Source organism: Chionomys nivalis, chromosome 16, assembly GCF_950005125.1.
Source record: "Chionomys nivalis chromosome 16, mChiNiv1.1, whole genome shotgun sequence".
Taxonomy (NCBI): domain Eukaryota; kingdom Metazoa; phylum Chordata; class Mammalia; order Rodentia; family Cricetidae; genus Chionomys; species Chionomys nivalis.
Genome location: NC_080101.1, coordinates 792,281 through 813,316, shown reverse-complemented (window position 1 = coordinate 813,316; position 21,036 = coordinate 792,281). Strand labels below are relative to the sequence as shown.

Sequence of the window (21,036 nt, the reverse complement as noted above, 5' to 3'; positions counted from 1 at the left end):
TGATCTCAAACATACACAACAAGCTACTTATCAAAACTCAATAGAGAGTTGGATGTGTAGTTCCAAGGTACATTGCTTACCTGGCATGCTCAAGGTCCAATTCAGTCCCCAGAATTGAGCTAATAAACAGGTAAACCCATAAAAAAGTGAATTGCTTGAGGATTATTAGTTCCTAAAATATGCAAAATGGTGATCTCTTGGATAATTGCAGAACAATCTGAAGAGAGCCAGGTTTCTGGAATACACTCTACAGACTGACCCTGCTCTACCTAGCATGATACTCTTACTGAATTGTGTTTGAAAACTACATTTAGCCAGCACTGGTAGCCTTCTCTAACTCTCCCTTGTATCTACTCAGAGAATATGGCTCCTTCCACCACTTCATAGAGTTCCTCTTTGTTAAGTCCTTCAGAAGATATTTCGGACTATTTTCAAAGTACTTACTTTATAGTTTAAATGACTTAATGCCAAATTTAAACACCCACCCCCTTGACAAACTTTAACTTTTAAATGAATTTCACTCATGCTCCCATTGCTTTTCTCATGTTTCTACATTCAGAACCTACTCTTTTATAGTCTATTGTCCCCTGTGAGTGTTTCTAAATATAGTGATTCTGCTAGAGAGAGCTGTGTAGTGCACTGCACAAATTCAGAGGACTCCAACAACATTGTACTTTGTGACTTCAGTAAACAATTTTATAATTTCATGTGTGCCCATACTGATGCAAAGTTGAAATCAGTAAATGATTAGGGACTACCTGTATATTACAGCTTTTTCTGAAAAAATAATACTTGTACACACTTACATATGCATAATATACATCCAAGGCTGCTTAAACTTCTTTCACTCATGACTCTTAGCCTGTGACTTTTTTTTACATGACCAAGGATATGTAGGTATACTAAAAAAGTATGAAAATCAAATATTTACTGATAATCATAAAAAATATCTATTTACTAATACAGGTTGTATTTTGTTTGTTTGTTTGTTTTGTTTTGTTTTTACTCTTTTCTCTTTGCAAGAGCCTGCCACCCAGCTCCCAAATAAATACACGGAGAGACTTGTTTTTGCTTATAAATGTCCGACCTTAGCTTGACTTGTTTCTAGCCAGCTTTTCTTAAATTATTCCATCTGCCATTTGTCTCTGGGCTTTTATATTTCTCTATTCTATATACCTTTCTTTACTTTTTACTCTGTGGCTTGCTGTGTATTTGGGTGACTGGCCCCTGACCTCCTCCTTTCCTCCATCTTTTGTTCCCCAGTTCTCTCTCCCCATATTTCCCCTTCTATTTATTCTCTCTGCCTGTCATCCCCACCTATCCTTTCTCCTGCCTAGCTACTGGCCATTCAGTTCTTTATTAGGCCATTAGGAGTTTTAGACAGGCAAAGTAACACAGAGTTAAACAAATACAACATAAAAGAATGCAAAACATCTTTGCATTATTAATCAACTGTTCCACAGCATAAACAAATGTAACACGTCTTCAATTAATATTCCACAACAACCAGGTCTCACTATGTAGCCCTGGTTGGCATGGGATTCTATTTGTTAACCTGGTTGGCCTCAAATTCATAGAGATCCATCTGCCACCGCTTTCTGCATGCTAAGATTACAGGTGTGCACTACCATTCTCAGCGAAGAATTATAAAAATAAAAACATTGCTTGGATGTAATTTAATGTCTTTATAATTAGTATAGTATCTTGTCATCTTTTTTACTATCTCCAGTTGTACTTTTCTGTAAGAGTGCCTTTCAAAAAACAAAATATGGTAAACCACATTCAAATAATGTGATGTGTTTCTATGGATATGACTTTTGTTTAAGAATTAAGTCTCCCTGGACCTTGGTTGCCTCACGCTTAATATAATGAAATATTACTTGTGTTAAAACAAACAATTTTTGTTATGTTTACCATTCATTAAGGTAAAGGCAAATTTTCATATTTATGAGCTAAATATTCTTGTTTACTTCTACAACATTAAATCCTGGTTGAATATTTGAAACCAAAGGACAGGGGGCATATACACTGTTTCCAAAGTTGATGGATACTGTAATTTCATATTCATTAATGCTGAGAGTATAAATTCACAACCTTATATAATACAAAATGGTAGAACCATGTTTATGGATATTCCAGGAATTCTTGAAAATTCAGCCTAATTCCATCTCAAAATTTACTTAAAAATTGTTATGCAACTTCAATAGAAATTTATAAATTAAAGATTCCCATGCAACTCAAAGACAGTATTAATTTGATTCTTAGATACTGAGTAATGATGGTAGAAAAATATTTAGGTCTTTTTTTCTATTTTTAAATTCTTATGTTTTGATAGATGCATAAAACTTTGTATGAATAGTAAAGCATGCTAATTCATAATACACAGTTGTCTTGACTCTGGCAGAGATGTTTCTGGCAAGTACCTCTCAGTATTGTATGGCACAATCATTGAATGATCAGAAATCTTTTCCTGTTGCCAAATTTTCACAGCCACTCAATTCAGTCATGTGACCATATTCAGGTTCATAACCCATAGTTTGAGATGCTAGTATATGTGATATATACATATGTAAAGGTTTGTCTTAGTCTGTTTTCTGTTATTGTAATGAAATACTCAAACCTAGATAACTTACAAGAAATAGAAATCCTCTGGCTCTTAGTTCTCTGAAGTTCTTCCCAAGCAGTGATGTCTAAGTAGTGGCATCAGCTGAGACCTTTTTCTTGACTCTGGAGATGGCTTCTGTATTACATCATGTTTGAGGGAGCAAGCATGCTGACTCTTTTTAGAAAGCAACTTTCTTTTTCTTTTTTTTTTTGAGATAGGCTCTCACTATATAGCCTTGCCTAACCTCGAACTCACTGTGTAGACCAGGCTGCTCTGGAACTCAGTGTTCTGTCTACCTAATCTAGTGCTGGGATTAAAGGTTTGCGGCACCACACCCTGCTGGAGCTCCTTATTTTAATGAAGTCCCTGCCAACATGACCTAATTGTCAGCCAAAGGATCCACTTCCAAATAGTATTAATGTATCAATTTAGGATTTATTTTATAATACATGAATGTCGGGAAACGCTTTCAAGAAACAGATATGTGTGTATCCGTCTGTCTGCTGTCTCTGTGTATGTGTCTGTGTACGGTGTGTCCCAATTGGTAGATGACTTTTACACAATTCCTCTTAACACAGTCTCTCCAATATGTTCACAGAGCTACTTGGGTTCCTGCATCCAGCTCTGAATGTCTAATTGCATATCACAAACTAGGGTTAAGAATTCACAAAGAAGCCGGGCGGTGGTGGCGCACGCCTTTAATCCCAGCACTCGGGAGGCAGAGGCAGGCGGATCTCTGTGAGTTCGAGACCAGCCTGGTCTACAAGAGCTAGTTCCAGGACAGGCTCCAAAGCCACAGAGAAACCCTGTCTCGAAAAACAAAAAAAAAAAAAAAAAAAAAAGAATTCACAAAGAAGTCTTGCCCAGTTGAACCCTTTCATATCTGAATACCACAAGAACACAAAAGCCAGTCTTTTAAGCATAATCAGTTTCCTGTAGCAGAGAAAGAGGCTTCTGTTTTCAGCAAAAGTAATTAGTAATGTGTTCATAAATGGATATATAAGGTGATGATTTGGTTCCTAATCCTGCAGCCTTTTCACATGAATGAACAGAAATATCAAAAAATCCCTTAAGCTCTCTCTAAGGTCACAGGAACAAGAAGGGTCAAGGACTAGAAAAAATCCCTTCATTTCCTCGACTATTGCCCAGTACAAGCTTCTTTTTAACCTAAACACATTTAATTGTAGCATTGGATATTTGTCCTCTGGCACAGGGCATTTGGGAAACTCTACTTGGAGCTGTGGATATTGAGGGAGGGACCTTCTTACTAAGCAATTTGATGAGTAAAACTTTTCACCAGTGGAATGCTGGGGAAGCATTTTGTGGATAAAAGGGGGGAAAAGATGCTATTTTAAACATTGCTGAGAAAGTTTAGGCAAAATCCATCTGGCAGACAGACAATTATTTCTTCCGTTCAGAAACTCATCAGGCACTCCAAACATGCAACCTGTATGCAAGTTTAATTAAAGCTTGAGAAATCTCAAAATAGCCTGACATTTAAATATGGTATTTCCGTTCACACATAGTTTGGCATGCTTGCTGAGGTTCTCTGGGGTTCAGATTAAACTTCCCAATGACATCTTGTCCTGTCTAACTACTTGATTACTCTGTATTAAAAAACACAGGAGTGTGAATGAAACTACCTTATCTGACCAATGTTCTCTCACTTAATAGAAAAATAGAAAGGCGGATAGAAACTAGGGTAGATGAGTTATTAAAAAGATGATTTTCACAGATACTGTGATGGGTGATAGATTAGATAGCTAGGTATAGATCACACATACACTCATGCATGCATAGAATGCTGCATAGATATTTACATAGATGGAGTAAAACTTGTTTCTTTTGTCCTCTCTGGAAGAGCAGTTATTGACTAAAGTAAACAAGCAGTCACACGGAAGGATTCTAAATACATGCATCCTGTCCTGGACAGTAATTTCATTCTTCAGTGGTTTAGAGAGCCTCAGCTTCCTTTCCCCAGCCCCCATCTTCAGTGTTGGATGATGTGCCCAACTTTGCATTAGGTTCTCTTCCTCACCTTTTTATTTCTGCTCTGGTGTTTGTTTCTTGTTTTGTTTAGATTTATTTTGTTTTTACTTTGATAGTGAATTGTTATACAATCCAGGCTATTCTAGAATCCTTGATCCTCCTACATCAGTCCTCCAAATGTTTAGATTATAGGATGTACCACAGTAGCCAACCCAACTCGACTTCAGTTGAACACTTTTTTCATAATTCATTTCTCTCTCCTTTCTCAACATAATATTTATTATTAGCAAGTTACAGTGGCATATACCTATAACCCTACTCAGGTGGTAGTGCAGGAGTATCTCAGTTTTGAAGTCAGCCACAGCTATCCAGTGATGCCCAACCTCAAAATGAAAGCACAAACAAACTTTGAAAACAGTAATCTTTCCCTAAAGTTTTCATGTATATATTAAGCTAGGTCTAGGTCTGCCTTCAGGCAATACTTCATGTGTAGAGTGCCCCTTATCACAGTTCCTCCCTCCTCACCCCAGGACACTATCATTTATCTGCCCATATTCTGTTATTACCGCCACACACACACACAGACATACAAACACACACACACATACACGCACACATGCACAGACTGATGTTGCCACTTAATCATCTCTTAGATAAGAACAAGAGAAATATATTTTATTTCCCTTCATTTACTCCTCTCTCAGTGTTCTTTCCTTTGCTATGTAGACCTGAGTTTCTGTTCTATTTTTTTCTCTTGACAATTCTTTGAACATATTCTTCAGGGCAGGTCTCCTAGGAATGGATTCCTTCAATTTTTTTCATTTGAGTAAGTCTTTGTTTCTCCTTCATTTCTGAAGAATGCTTTCACTAAATAGAGAGTTATAGGTCAGAGACTTTTTTCCACATTGAATATTGCACTCCACTGTCTAGAGATGAGACTGATTGATAGAAAGAAATCTGCTGTGGTCCAGGTCTATGTATAGCTTAAATATATCCCCCTTTAACATTCTTTCAAGATTATTCTTTGTGTTTGTCTTTGGTTTCCTGTAGTTTGAATATAATATGCTTTAAGGGTAGTTGAGGGTTTTTTTATTTATTTGTTATAGTTATCCTTCCTTTTCCTTTTTTTAGTGCTTAAGAATTTCATACATGTACTTTACTTGTTTTGATCAAGTCAACCCTGATTCTGTCCCTTTTCCTAAACCACTTTCCATTTCTCCCTCTCAACTTCATGAGCTCTATTTTAAGTCAACTGAATCCACTTACTGGGTCTGGGTATGGGACCACCTGCTGGAGACTGATTAGCCTCCTGGAGACTCTCCTTCCACCACTAGCCATCAGTGGCCTGTAGGTCTTCAATTAGGAGTGGAACTTCATGAGCCTCTCCAACATTCATGCTAGGATTTTTTTTTTGCTGACTTATTCATACAATCATGGCCACTGTGAGTTCATGTGTGCATTTGTCATGTCTGCAAATACAGTTTCACTAAAAATGTCCACTACATCCATCTCTTAGAATCCTTCTGCCCCCTCTTGATCCCATGATGATCCCTAAATTTTGGGGTAAGTTATATACATTTACAGCTGTGCACTCTATAGTATGTTTTTCTCTGCACATTGGCCAGTTGTGAGTCTCTGTATTAATAGTCACCTACTATAGACAAAAACATCTCTAATGCCAGCATAGAGATGCACTAATTATTTATCTACTCTGGTGTTATCCAATCTCTCTACTTCTGTGGTTGGTATTTAGCATTAATCTTGGAAAACTGTTGATTATTATGCTTGGAATGTGCTTACTGTTTTTCTTCTGTGTCCTTCTGGTATTCTGGTTATGTGTATGTCTCATATTTCAAAATGATCCTTAGTTCTTTGTGTTCCTTAGTTCAGTTCTGCTTGCTCCTCTGCGTATCAGTATAGAGAGTGTCTATTATCTTGAGGTTCATTGATTCTTTCTCAGACCAACTTGTTTCCAAGTCCATCAGAAACATTTTTCATATCAGTTATAGCATTTTTGATTTCTTGTATTTCTTTTAGATTCTTAGAATTTTCACCTGTTTTTGTTACTTATTCTTCAGTGATTCTCTTTTCATTATATTCCTTACCATATTAATCAGAGTTTTTAAAATTCTGTCTATGAATTCTAAAACATGTGTCATCTCCTTTTTTTACATATGTTTTGTTATGTAATTTGTAATTGTCTCTATTGAAAGCTAGGAATGAGGTAATAGGAACTGAAGTAAATGAACATTTAGCATCAAGTTTTATGCTACTCTGACTAGTAGCTGTGATAAATGTTTATCAGAGCTGTGGGTGACAAGAGCTTCACATTCTTTCTTGTGCTCTCTCTTTTTCACCATTAATGACCACAATTCAGAGGAGTTATCTGTTTCCATTGCAAGTTTACTACATAGGAGTCCTATGTAGTGCATAAGGTATAGAGGAAAGGAAATAATCTAAAAGCATAGGATTAAGTCTCCATCTTACAGGACTTGTTTTGCTTTCCATCCCTTAGATGAAACAAAAAAACTAGAAGGGGAGCACTAAAGAAAATACAGATTCCTCAGCAGGGATAAAGCTCTAACAAAGTGTTTTCCCACAAATAGCAGATCAGATGAATACAGAGAATAAATGGTTGTAATTCACTGGTATTTATTTTAAATTTATTTTAAAAGTACAGTTCTCAGTATGAAAAGTATGTGATACAGTTGTCTTAGTTAGGGTTTCTATTGCTGTGAAGAGACACCATGACCACAAGAACTCTTATAAAGTAAAACATTTAATTGAGGTGAGTGGCTCACTTACACTTTCAGAGGTTCAGTCCATTATCATCAGGAAGCATGGCGGCATGTAGGCATACTTGGTGCTATAGTAGTAGCTGGGAGTCCTACATCTTGCAAACAACAGGAAGTCAACTGAGCACAGGAAACCTCAAAACCGATCCCACAGTGACACACTTCTTAAAAACAAGGCCATAGCCACTCCAACTAAGTCACACCTCCTAATAGTGCCACTCACTCTGAGATTATGGGGCCAATCACATTCAAACTACCACAACAGCCATCTTCCACAATTCTCTTGAGAAGAGAGCTTTTCTGATATCTGAGGTGAATAATTATGCTTTTTCTAAAATAAGTGGTGTCTTAAGTGTCCAGAGGGCTTAAAATAAAATGCTTTCTTCATTTTGTTTCTTGTTACTGTGATATATACATTGACAATAGCACTTAAGAAAGAAAGGGTGTGTTTGGTTCACAACTCTACATAATAGTCCACCATTGCAGGGAAGTTAAGGCAGTAGAAACTGAAAGCAACTAGTCACATTAAATCTATAATAAAGAACAGAGAGCAATGAACACATGCATGCATGCTAATGTTCAGCTCTGTTTCTCTACTCTTTATACAGTCCAGGATCCCCTGCTCAGAGAATGATGCCAGCCACCATTGGCAAGTCTTCTGACCTCTATTAACATAAGCAAGATACACCCTGACTAGGCAATGTCTCATTTAGACTCCCTTTTCCAGGTGATTCTAGAATGTGTCAAGTTGACAATTAAAATGACCCATGGACTAAAGGCAGTAAGTACACAGTATTTGCCAAAGATTCTGTATTTCCATTGGGAAGAGCATACTATGTTGAAGGAAAGTCAACATCTTACGTATTTACCTTGTGATACCACATTTAAAATGTATAATTGAATAATTAAATTTGCAATTTTTGTTTGAGATTTAAAAGGAAAATCGATGGAGGGTGAGCGAACTGGTTACCAAAGACCTGCTTTTCTATCCCACAGCCTCCTGGCAAAACGGGGAGGAAACCGTCGAACTGCAGATGTGGTGGCCCATGGGTTTGCCAATCTTTTAATTCTGGACAAAAAGACTCTTCAAGAAATTCTACAGCATTATCCATCTTCTAAAAAACTCCTCCTGAAGAAAGCCAGGTATGACCCATAAAGCCCCAGTAGAAGCAGGTGTGGTGGTGCATTTAGAATCCCAGAACTTGGAAGGTTGAGACAGGAGGACTGAACCAAGTTCCAAGCCAGATTGAACTACAGAGTGAGATACTATATGGAGGGAGCAGAGAAAGTTGTTTTTACCCCATAAAATCTAAGATGAGGATAACTGTGTTACATGAAGTAAATGACAACATTCTTCATGAGGTATTCCTCAACTGAAAGTGAGTACCCACTGAAAATTCATGGGTGGGAGAAATTACCATTTTTCAGAGAGAATTCTTGAAAGCTGTCACAGAGCTACTCAAAACAATGTTCTTCTCTTGTCTCCAGAGTTCTTTTAAGAGAGAATGGGAAGAGCACATGGGCAACCCCTCCAAGGACTGGACCTGCCTTTCTTTTTCCACCAAAAGAAGAGACACCCAAAATATTTAAAGCTCTCTTGGGAAGCAGAGGAAAAGCAGATCTTGTTAGACTCCTCAAAGGCAAGAGAGCACAAACCACTCAGGTAACAAAAGACTGATGGTAGCACAGAGAATGGGAGTCTAGGAGCAGAAGAGGGGAATCGCTGCGTGGTGTACATCCAGGCAGGATCTAGTTCAGACATTGGGCAATTTGGGTTAATCTAATGCTAGCAATTGTGCTTTATATTGGCATTTATTATTTAAACTCCATCTCCATTTATCATTACATGAAATCATAACTAGTTCACTTTAAGTTAGCATACATATCCAAAAGACACTCAAATTTAATTGTTCATGTGTTCTATATGAGTGAATCTTCTTATTATAATTTATTGGTAGCTCCCAAATCAACACATGTTTTTGGGTCATTTTTTATGACCAGTAAAATACTAAAAGAAAAACAGAGGAAATTTGATGCACTATCAGCTAGGTTTACCTCAAGTTCACTTCTGTTTCTTATTTGAATCTTATGCAAATAAGTGGACCAATGCAATCTATTTGTTACCATGGCTTTTTTGTTTTATTTTGTAGTTTTGAGTTTTTAATTTAATTTTTTGGTGACTTTGTTGTACTAAGAATAGTACTTGAAAACTGCCCAAACTTCCTAAATATAAAATTATATGATATCACTGAGAGAGGAAATATAGTATTTCAATCTTTACTCCAGTTACAAGTTACAGTGAAATTATCTATGAGTTCAGTGTGGGAATGCATAATTCATGGGTTAGTTTGATATATTAAATAATGTATTTATAAAGAAAAACATACAATCAATAAAGTTATTTATTAATCAGTTGACAAAAACATAGGAAACTGACCCTGCATTTCTCCTGAGAGCAACGGTTATATTTGTGACTTCGGTGTTCAGGGTAACTTGATAAAACAAGCACCAGTAGTAAAAGCATGGCCACAAGAATTAACAGGAATCACAGCATTTTTGTTATTTTCCAGCTGTTATGACAAAATATCTGACGAGGAGCAACTTAAGTGAGGAAGAGGTAATGGCTTATTGTTCGAGGGTTACAGTCTAGAACAGTAGGGAAAGCATGGGAAGAGGTAATACGGCTTATTGTTCAAGGGTTACAGTCTAGAACAGTAGGGAAAGCATGGGAAGAGGTAATACGGCTTATTGTTCAAGGGTTACAGTCTAGAACAGTAGGAAAGGCATGATGGCAGAAGCAGGAGACCAGATGGTTCCATTATACAGGAAGCAAAGAGTAAGCAGAAAGTGGAGCCATGTTACAGAATCTCAAGGCCCACATCCAAAGACTCGTTTTTTTCCAACAAGACTCAGTCTGCCTCCTAAAAGTTTCTACAATCCCAAACGTTGCCACCACTTGATGATCAATTATTTAATCACATGACTCTATGGGGGACATTTCACAACACATAGTAACAAATACATACACATAGAAATGTAACTCTATAAATCATGTCAATAGCATGCCAGTTAACAACATCTTCAGAAAAAACTAACAAATATTTTTACAAATATTCAGTCAATATATAACAAAATATTAAAAAACAGAAATAGTCCTACAAAGCCGGGCGGTGGTGGCGCACGCCTTTAATCCCAGCACTCGGGAGGCAGAGGCAGGCGGATCTCTGGGAGTTTGAGGCCAGCCTGGTCTACAAGAGCTAGTTCCAGGACAGGCACCAAAGCTACAGAGAAACCCTGTCTCGAAAAACCAAAAAAAAAAAAAAAAAAAAAAAAAAAAAGAAATAGTCCTACATATTTCATCAAGTCATCGGTGTCATTAACAGACTTAGTCAACAAGTTTGGATTAGGTCACAATGAACTCTGGTGCAAGCTGTCAATAAACATGCAGATTTACACTGAGCTGTCTGGTAACTCCTAGGAATGTAAAGACCGTGAAACCATGCTGCCTTTTTCTCCTTTTGTTGTTTCTGTTTTCTTTGATGCTCATAATATCTGTGTGAACAGATATTTAGAAATAGAACAGGTATTTGAACTTTCTGAAGTTAGTTTTTATACCCTCTCCTGCACTTAGAAATGGTTAGCCATGAACCTTCCAGAAAATGGGGAAACACATTTTAAGATTCTAAAACTTGGACCTCTGACTTATACACCTAACAGGGTGGTAAAAAAGCCAAATGCCTCACAGCAACATAAAATAACAATTTGCACAAGAAATGCATGCACTAAAGATGTGAGATTTCTACAGATATTACTAATAAATAGAACTAGTTAAAAGCCCATAGCTTGGGGCCAGAGAGAAAGTACTTGCAGCCAAGTCTACCAGCTTGAGTTCAATCCAGTACCCACATAGTGGAAGAAAGAATCAATACCCTTGGGCAGGTATGAGGGAGTGACTGCCGAGGGAGCAGGCCCAAGCTAGAGAACTCTGCGAGACCAGGTCGAGGCAGGGACCTCCGTGGGAGGAGGCCTGAGCAAGGGACATCCACAGGAACCGGCCCAAGAAAGTGACCTCCTGAGAACAGAGCCAAGACAACAAACTCCACTAGAGCAGGTCTGAGTCGGTGATCTCCACAGGAGCAGGTATGAGCGAGCAACCTCAGAGGGATCAAACTTGATCCACTGCCCTAAGGGGACCAGGACTGAGTCAGCGACCTCCATAGGAGCAGGTATGAGGGAGCGCTGAATGCTGAGGGAGTAGGCTCAAGTCAGAGATGTTTGCATGTCTGTGTTGGTCAGAAAAGACAAAGGATATTTCATATTTGTCAAAGGAAAAATCAATCAAGAGGAAATCTCAATACTGAAGATCTATGAACCAAATACCTGGGCACACTCATATGTAAAAGAAACACTACTGAAGCTTAAATCATATATTAAACCCCATACACTAATGGTGGGAGCCTTCAACACCCCACTCTCACCACTGGATGGGTCTATCAGAGTCTTAACAGAGAAATAAGGGAACCAATGGATGTTATAAATCAAATGGGCTTAATAAACATCTGTAGAACATTCCATCTAAACATAAAAGAATATATCTTCTCAGAACCTCATGGAACCTTCTAAAAAATTGACCATATACTAGGTATCAAAAGAAACCTCAATAGATTAAAAAAATTGGAATAACTCCATGCATCCTATTGAATGACCATGGTTTAAAATTAGAATATATATATATATATATATGGACTTGGAGGAAAATGTGACTCAATGGACCACATTACAGCCTTTAAAAAAATTTAAAAAAAGAATCAGTACCCTCAAGTTGTCAAGTTGCCCTCAATTTCCATATTTTTATTAAAAATAAACACTTAAAATTTAAAATATCATCCCTATAAAATAAACATAATACACAAGCAATCAATCATGGAAACAGTAAGAAATGACAGTGTGCGGCAGACTGACATGATTCCTATATTCACTGCATCGCAGATGGCGTTTGGTGGTGACGCTAACATATCAATTATGGTTTCAACACTAGTTCTTTATCATGGCTTCCTCTAGAAAAAAGGTGAAAATTCAAAAGAAAGAGAGCAGAAAGGAAAAGAATATGAAGATGAAGGAACAGAGCCAGCAGAAAAAGCACTGGACAGGTCCAACTGCAGAGGAAGTTCTACTACAGCAGAGGAAAGGCCCCAGGTGATTAAAAAGGGAGTTGTCCCCAGGGGACCTGCCTATCAGTCACTCATCATTCACATGGCTCCTGCTACTGAGACTGGGGAAGAGGTTCTGACTATTGAAGTCAAAGACAAGGCTAAGCAATAAGTGTTTGATTATCTTTAGCTGTAATATAACCCAAAGAGATGGTAGCCAGGATTGTAGCTTAACTTAATGAGGGAAACTAACCTCACTGAGACCCTTGGAAACTCCAGGTAAATCCTCAGCTTCATTTCCAGGACTTATCTGAGAATGGTTTTATTCACCAGCCATCCCTAGTTTCTACTATCATCAGCTTTGAGTAATTTCTATTTCTTTTAAATATCTGTAGTAGATATTTTTTCTCTTCTTCCTGATGTTTTCTTGTTTCACTTTGATAAATTTGATTTTAATGTTAGTGTGATTTACTGTCATTTCTGCCTACACTTTTATGCTAGGCAATTTTTGGCACAGCACTGTTAATATTGGCCAAGTATCCAACATAGACTCATCTTACCTCTTAAGTATAGTGGGAGGATGAAGTTCTTAAATAAAATGGGTCATAAGTAAAGTGGTTTCTACTTCAACAAGGATTGTGAGTCACTAAGTCCAGCATCTGACAGTGAAATGATCCGATGTCTTGGAACCCTCTGAATGAGAACTCTGATTTTCACCCAAGGCGAATATCTGTTAACAAGATTACCAAAACTATATAGAGATAAAAGGCTAAATCAAAACCCAAGTTCTTCACTTTAGCAAACAGGCCACTGCTGCTTAGAGCCTCACCCCGGTGAATCCCTTTAGAGCCTAACTCATCTGACCAACGGTGCACTTCTCAATCCTCCCACTTCAAGAAAGACAACTTGAGGCAAAAAGAATTTAAAATTAACAGAATAGTGGGGTTCTCCCCTATCTATCCAGAATAAGACCTCTTGCAGATGATAGGACAAAAGTATAAGTTCACCTTTTCTTGTTGTAAAAAGAAATCTCACCCCCTCATAGAGGCCACAACCCTTTTTCTAAGAACTTTCCTGCTGCTGCTCTTACAGGGGACTTTAGAACAATCTTACTTGGACTTCATATTCTTTTACTCACCTGTGTCACCAGCCTTGCACATGCTACTTTACATGGCAAAACCCGTTGGCAGCATCACACTGTGGCAAAATTAGATTGCAACATGCTGGAAAAAGTGGGTCCCTTTCCAAATGAATTTCAATGTTTGTCCGTATGCTAATTTAAAGGGCAGCACTCTTAAGTCCTCTGGCCCAACTGATGGGGAATGGAGTCAAACTGTCTCCAGTTTGATACAAAGCTACTGTAACACTTTCCAGACTCTTCCTTAAGCACTAGTTTCATTCAGAGGGTACTGGATTGGAATTTCTGGTTGTTTTAAACTTAGCACTAAGTATAAAATTAGGAGGGCATATAGTGCACATTAGATTGACAGTTTATCACAATTTTCGGGACCTACATGTACAACTATTTACAAAACCTTCAGGTTAATTAAGTGCACCTCAGGAGGTTGTCCTCAGACCTCAGTTAGACACCAAAGTTGCATGCTGAGAAAGGGCCAAAGTTACCAGGCTAGTATTGAAAGTCATAATATACACAAATTTTTATTCTAATGAATGCCATTAGTATGTAATGTTGTGTTCTATGTAATATGGCTGTTTCCAAGTTCCAGAAGATAGCTATTGTAATAGCACTCTGCAAAAAATTTTTAACAAATTAAATTTGCTCAAAACTGTAAAACATGAATGCATTTAGCATGCTTTATGAAAATAAAAATATTTTTAAAAGGTATCATTTGATCAAGTTGCCACTTAAGTTTCATAAATGTCTGGTTGGTATTTTAAATAGTTAATATTATGAACAAAAGGTTCTGAAAAGAACCTGTGCCTGTAGTGGCATTTCAAATGTAAATAAAGACTGCCTGAAGATCTGAGAGTAAAAGAGTCCCACTATTCAGTTTTATAGACAAGGTTATTGTAACACAAATCTTTAATCCCAGTAGCCACAATAACATGCACCTAAAATCCCAATGGTGTACGACTTTAATTCCAGCCCTACAGAGGAATATAAGATGGGGGAAACAGTTCTCAGACATCAGTCTCCTTCTGAGATTCCAGGAGGCAGGATTGCCATTTCAGACTGAGGTTGGGTAAGAGCCAGTGGCTGACTGATTTGCTTTTCAGATCTTCAGGTTGAACCCCGATTTCTTTCATCCCCTATGTATTTATTATGCTTCCAAACATGACCACATACACTCCTTGTAACTGTCTTTCAAAACATGATGGTTCTACTTCAAGGGAGTATCTTCTGAGCTTTCAGGAAAGGCTACACAATACAACACTCTGTTTATGTGGTACTCCATGAAGTTGTGCAACTGCTATATCAACTAAAACAGTTTTTTGTTTATTTATGCACTTCAATGCTTAAAATAAAAGGAAAGCCACAGTGGTATTATTGTTCTGTTTTGCTTTTCTCAGATAAGATAACTAATAAAATGCAATTGAGTGAATAGGAGCTTTGAAATAAACATGAAATTCCCTGTCCAATTCTAAGAATTTTTTCAAAGTTGAACACAGTAATCACACAGTAGTTGGTTACAGACCTGCCACTGTTGCCCAGTCAGTTGTTGGTGTAACATGGAAAATTCACAACTGAGTAATATTGGTGACAGGAATTCTACCATAGCAGCCTGCTTAGTACTTTCAGACACGATGAGGGGTAGCTATCAGGGAAGAAGCGTCAATGTCAGTTTTTCTATATCCTAAACCAGAACACACAGTGTTTTGAAATAGGGTCTTACCATTTAGTTCTTTCGGGAAAGCAGCCACAGTGGCAATTGCCTGAATAGTTCTTTGGGCTTGAAGGGTCTACTGACCAAAACTCATTGGTGATATCCCATCCTGGCACTAGGACTTTCATCTAAAAAGGCCATAAAAACAGTGCATCGAGAGAAAGAACCCTGTATAGCATCACAGGTCCAAGTCATACCCCTTAGCTACTCAAACCTACACAAGGATCAAACACCTTGCCTTGGGATGCAGCCACCAAAATCTGTCCAAGGAATTTAGATTTTAAGAACCCATGGGCCTCAGTGTTATAATGAGATGGACTGGCAAAACATCTAGTTCACTACAAAAAATTCATTGTAGAAACTGAATCTGGGGCCACCAGGTTTAGCATTTCTAAGACCACACCATAAATCCCACACTCTTATTTTAGCCAAGAGTCAAAATCTAGATATCCGAAGTTTCTCAAATATTATTTTTGCTTTCTTCCTCTGCCAGTAACCTATGTGCCCGTCTTTTCTGAACCTGAATAGTCTAAGCTCATTAATCATTTGTCTAATAAACAAGTAGTCTACTGACTCATTGGGTTGCTGATGATGTATAAAAATTTGATAGTCTTTCCCCACTCACACCCAGATCTGACCTAAGTATAATGCAGAATGGGCTAGTTGACTAAAATTTCTAATAATAAGATTTACAGAGAAAAAGAAAGCAATGATGCATTTAACAGAAGCAAATGAATCTTTTTATTGATTTTTTAAGTTTTAGACTTCTTACTTTATGTGTGCACCTGAGTATATGTATGTATACTATGAACATGAAGATATCCATGGAAGTCAGATGTGCATGAATATGTCCATGGAAGCCAGAAGAGTATGTCAAATTCCCTGGAATTCAAATTACAGACTGGTATGATAGGAGTGACAGCTATAGAACCTAGGTCTTCTGCAAGAACATCAGCTGTTCTTAATTGCTTAGCCATCTCTCCAGTCTCTATACTTTTTTCTTTTACTTTGGATACAAATGTCTATTTCAATAAGCACTTTTCTTTGATTTACAAAAGTTATTTCCATGTTCTTTGCTCACACGTGTAACAAATAATTATCTTCGATATTATGTTCATCCACAGCCCTTAAAAATATAGCATAAACTAAAACTGTTCTCTAGCTTTTAACAATGCTCATCTCAAGACTGAGCATGAAGCTCATAAGTAGAGTGTTTAGCATGAGTTAGGCCCTGTGTTGATGGAGGCTGTTCATTTGTTTCGTGGCCACCCAGACCCCAAATAATCACGCAGAAACTATATTGACTGCAATACTGTTTGGCCAATAGATTAAGTGTATTTCTAGCTAGCTCCTACATCTTATATTAGCCCATTTCTATTATTTTCTATTTTACCACAAGGCTTAAGGTTAATCAGTAAAGTTCCAGTGGGTGGGCATCTTTCTCTTTCACTGGCTATATGGCTTCTCCCTGACTCCTCCTACTTTCTCTCTATATCTCTGTTTGGATTTCCCACCTGGCTTTATTCTACTAAGCCACTGGCCAAAACAGCTTCTGTAATAACCAATGGTAATAAAATATATTCATATCATACAGAGGGGAATCCCACCTCAGTCCTGGGTTCTTTCCCCAGAACATCATAAAAATCTTCACTCTACCTTATGTTGCCAGGTCTTTAATTACTTTGGATGATTCATCTATCCTATTTGGGATTAATTTAAAAAAATTCTTCCTCCAGTGAATTGACTGGGGTTAACTGAAATGGGGCCATATCTGATGAGAACTTCTTTTCCTAATCCAAGAAAAAATTTCATTCATTCATCAAAAAGTTAGCCTGGACTTGGTAGAAATTCAGAGCAACAACGACACAAAGAAAGTAGAAATGAGAACAGTTTGAACCCTACACTCAGAGCTGGTATATCAATCCCTCTGTCACATTCTAGGATGATAAATCACCACTGTAGTTCAAAAAACCAGCCTAGATCTAACATGTTGAAAAACAGTAATGGAGGGACTGGAGAGATGGCTCAGAGGTTAAGAGCATTGCCTGCTCTTCTAAAGGTCCTGAGTTCAATTCCCAGCAACCACATGGTGGCTCACAACCATCTGTAATGGGGTCTGGTGCCCTCTTCTGGCCTGCAAGCATACACACAGACAAAATATTGTATACATAATAAATAAATATAAAAAAAAGAAAAACAGTAATGGGAGGACTCAAGAGCCACACTGTAAAACAGTCATATCTTCCTTAGGGTTGTGAGCAGTTTTTTATTTCTATTATTCTGGTTCAGTCGTCACAAAATATAGAATCCCAACTTAATTAATAGTTTGGGGTACAGATATGCCTGTGCCACATTTGAGACTGGTCTACTTTTGTAGGCTTATTTTTTTTTTTTTTGCTTTCAACATCTTTTATTATACAGTAAATTGGTACCAAACAGCACCATCCCAACAAACAAAGAAGTCCTTTAGCAAGCAAGTAACTCCATTGCATGTCCTCCAATGTCTCCTAATGTTAGGTGATACCTTTTTCTTTGATTTAACAAATATTGCTAGAAATTTTCAAAATGTCAGGTAATATGTTCATAGATTAGAATATATATAATCAGTGTTGGGAAACGAGCCGCACGGGCTGGTGGCTCCAGTAAAGTGTGTTAGGACAATGCCTCGGATATACAAGAAATAAGATTACCGAAGATTAGAGGCAAGAATGGCTTAGAGGCTGGCCTAGAACTCATAAAGATCAGTCTGCCTCTGCCCCCCAGCCCTGGGATCAAACACATGTGGTACCACACCCGGCCCTGTTTACTATCTTAAGAGAAATAGCCAGGTGGTGGTGATGCAGGCCTTTGATCCCAGAACTTGGGAGGCAGAGGCAGGTGGATCTCTTTAAGTTTAAGGTGAGTTTAGTCAAAAAGAGCTAGCTTCGGGACAGGCACCAAAGCTATTCAGAGAAACTGTTTCAAAAAACATACATACATACATGCATACACACACAGGTATGTATGTAAAATCCCTGCGTTCTAGGCCAGCCTGGTTCTTGGACAGAGTTAGTTCCAGAACAACCAGAAACCCTTGTCTCGAAAAAACAAATAGACAATAAACAGTGTCATAATAAACCAAAAAGTGATGTTTTGAATGATTAATTAAAGAGCCGAGGAGTCCATGTAAGTTCAAAAATTAGTAAACAAAATTAGTGTTACTGCTAAACTAAATTTACTCTCTGGGTCACAGTGAGTAAATACTAACGTATCTATGATAAATTATTAGAAACAAGAAATAAAAACCATCTAGAAAACATGAAAAAAAAAATAAGGGCTTAGAGGGTCAGGAAGACTTCCAAGAAATGTTGCCCTCGAACGTCCTTAGAAAGATAAGTGTTTTCCAAGAAACAGAGGAAAGCCCTTTTCAGACCAAGGGTGCTGTCACACGAATAGCTGTGGGGCAATTCCCTTTGCAAAACTGTTGGGTGCTGGGAGCTTTCAAAAGCGGAAAGAAGAGATTGTGGAATTGTAGGCTTATTTATGAAATTCAATTTTAATTTTTTTTCTGTATTTTTGTTTGCAACCTTATACACAGACAGTTTTTGAAAAATAAGGAAACCCTTCTTCTAACAGAGAGAACTTTGTACTAGAAATTACTTTATAGCATACTTCACAAAAATTATGTTAAATGGACTCAACACCCTAAGATCTAAAGAGGAGCAATGTAATCTCTGCTCTATAGTCTGGAGACAACTTATGACTTAATATTGATAATAAATAGTCCTAAACTAATATGCAATAGATTGATTCATTTTGGTCACATGTTTGATAAAAAAATTGCTGCACAGAATTCCAATAAGGAGATTCTGCACTTTCTGTAATTTGAGCATGTTCTGTATCAGCAATAATTCTGTTGTCTTCCTAGGATAATTCATTGTAAATCTTCAGCAGCTATTAATCACCACTCCACTTTGTAATTTATTATATCTAATCAAATCAAACACATGTGAAATTCATGTTTTAAGCACCTTACCAATAACACTGTAGTAAAATTTGATGTTTCCCCTATGAAATTTTATAAGTGGCTATATTTTTCATACTATAACTTTTGTGACTAGAATGTATGGTACAAAGGTCAAGCAAATGAGCATCATTAAGCAATACAACCTGACATTTCTAGACAATAATTCCCTTGGATGAAGTGTTATGCCCAGATCATGGAGTTCCCCGCAACCTAACTAGGAGACCAAGTCCTGTATGTAAAAACAAAGAGCCTTCATTGTAGTAAAGAGGGCCGCTTGTTGGTTCCCAGCTGCTCAGCCCTGAAATAGTCACACAGAAACTATATTAATTAAATCACTGCTTGGCCCATCAGCTCTAGTTTCTTATTGGTTAATTCTTACATCTTAATTTAACCCATCTCCATTAATCTGTGCATCACCACGCGGTTGTGGTCTACTAGCAAAGTTTCAGCACGTCTGTCTCCGGCAGTGGCTCCATGGCTTCTCTCTGACTCTGCCCTTCTTTCTCCCAGCATTCAGCCTATCTTTCCCTGCCTAACTAAGTTCTGCCCTGCTATAGGTTCAAAACAGTTTCATTCATTAATGGTAATCACAGCATACAGAGGGAAATCCCACATCATTTTATTCTTACACAAGTTCGCAAACTCGGACTCTCCATGTGTTCAACATATTGAAGTGATTGGAGAGCCCTGAGCTCAGTTGGGGTTAAATTTTTCGAGTAGCAAAGGTAGGGGTGAAGGACTTTCTAAGATTCAAGATCCCTGATTGGCTGACATTTGTCTAGGGGTGTACTGGTGAAAAGTGATGGGTGTGTGCTGGCAGGTGATCCTATCTACAATGGTTGGATGTCAGGAATTTTCTATGGACAGTCTGTTCCTAGGTGATGCAGGCTTATGGCTTTTCCTGGAACTTGGTGAGGCCCACTATGGCAGCTGTGCAGCCTGGGCCCCATGCATTGCCAGAGGAAATGGAGAAATGCCTGAGAGATTGCAGCTCCTCTCAGTCCCTTCTACCTTCAGTCAACTCTGCTCATTGTGAATGACTGTGCTACACATTACTTTGGAAATAGTAGGAATGTAGAACTGAGTACATGGTGTCTTGTAAGGGTTATTAACCAGACTGGCAATTTGGTTTCTCGCATCCAGTCATGAATACATTAACCTTGTGGCTTCTTCCAGAATCAAATACTACTTAACAGGGAATTCAGATTCCTAATCATATCCTCATTTAATGAAATACAGAATGAGATCCTGTAATCCTGTATTCTGAATTGTGAAAGAGTATAGTAGACTTCAAGGGCAAAGGTACTCATTTGTTTTTGTTTTCAAACATGAAGATTAGGGAATGATAAAAGTAGCTCAATCTAAAAGGATTTTTCAAGTAAACAAATAGATTTCTTGGGTTCAAATAGTGATCAAGCTTGCTGTGCTATGACTTTTTTTGGCTTTTCCCACAAAAAGGAACAAACATAGATTTAACCAAAAAACAGGACTATATGAAAGACCTAATATAGTTTTTAAATGTCATATTTTTAAGACTATTTAGTTATAAAACAATGACTGTTGCAGCACACACTCATCTCTTATCCTAGCAATGGCCAATCTATTTGACTTTGGTGCTGGGAACTCTCTGGAAGCCTTTCTTGTT

General features: G+C 37.7%; 1 protein-coding gene across 1 annotated transcript in view; it reads left to right on the top strand.

Annotated features, from left to right (window-relative positions):
* Positions 1-12,711, top strand: part of Cngb3 (cyclic nucleotide gated channel subunit beta 3) — a 144,029-nt gene extending 131,318 nt beyond the window's left edge. The window contains exons 16-18 of the mRNA XM_057790739.1: positions 8,386-8,532; positions 8,878-9,052; positions 12,451-12,711. Of these exons, the coding sequence (XP_057646722.1) occupies positions 8,386-8,532; positions 8,878-9,052; positions 12,451-12,711 (583 nt within the window). The remainder of the gene's footprint in view (positions 1-8,385; positions 8,533-8,877; positions 9,053-12,450) is intronic.
* The last annotated feature ends 8,325 nt before the right edge of the window (positions 12,712-21,036 follow it).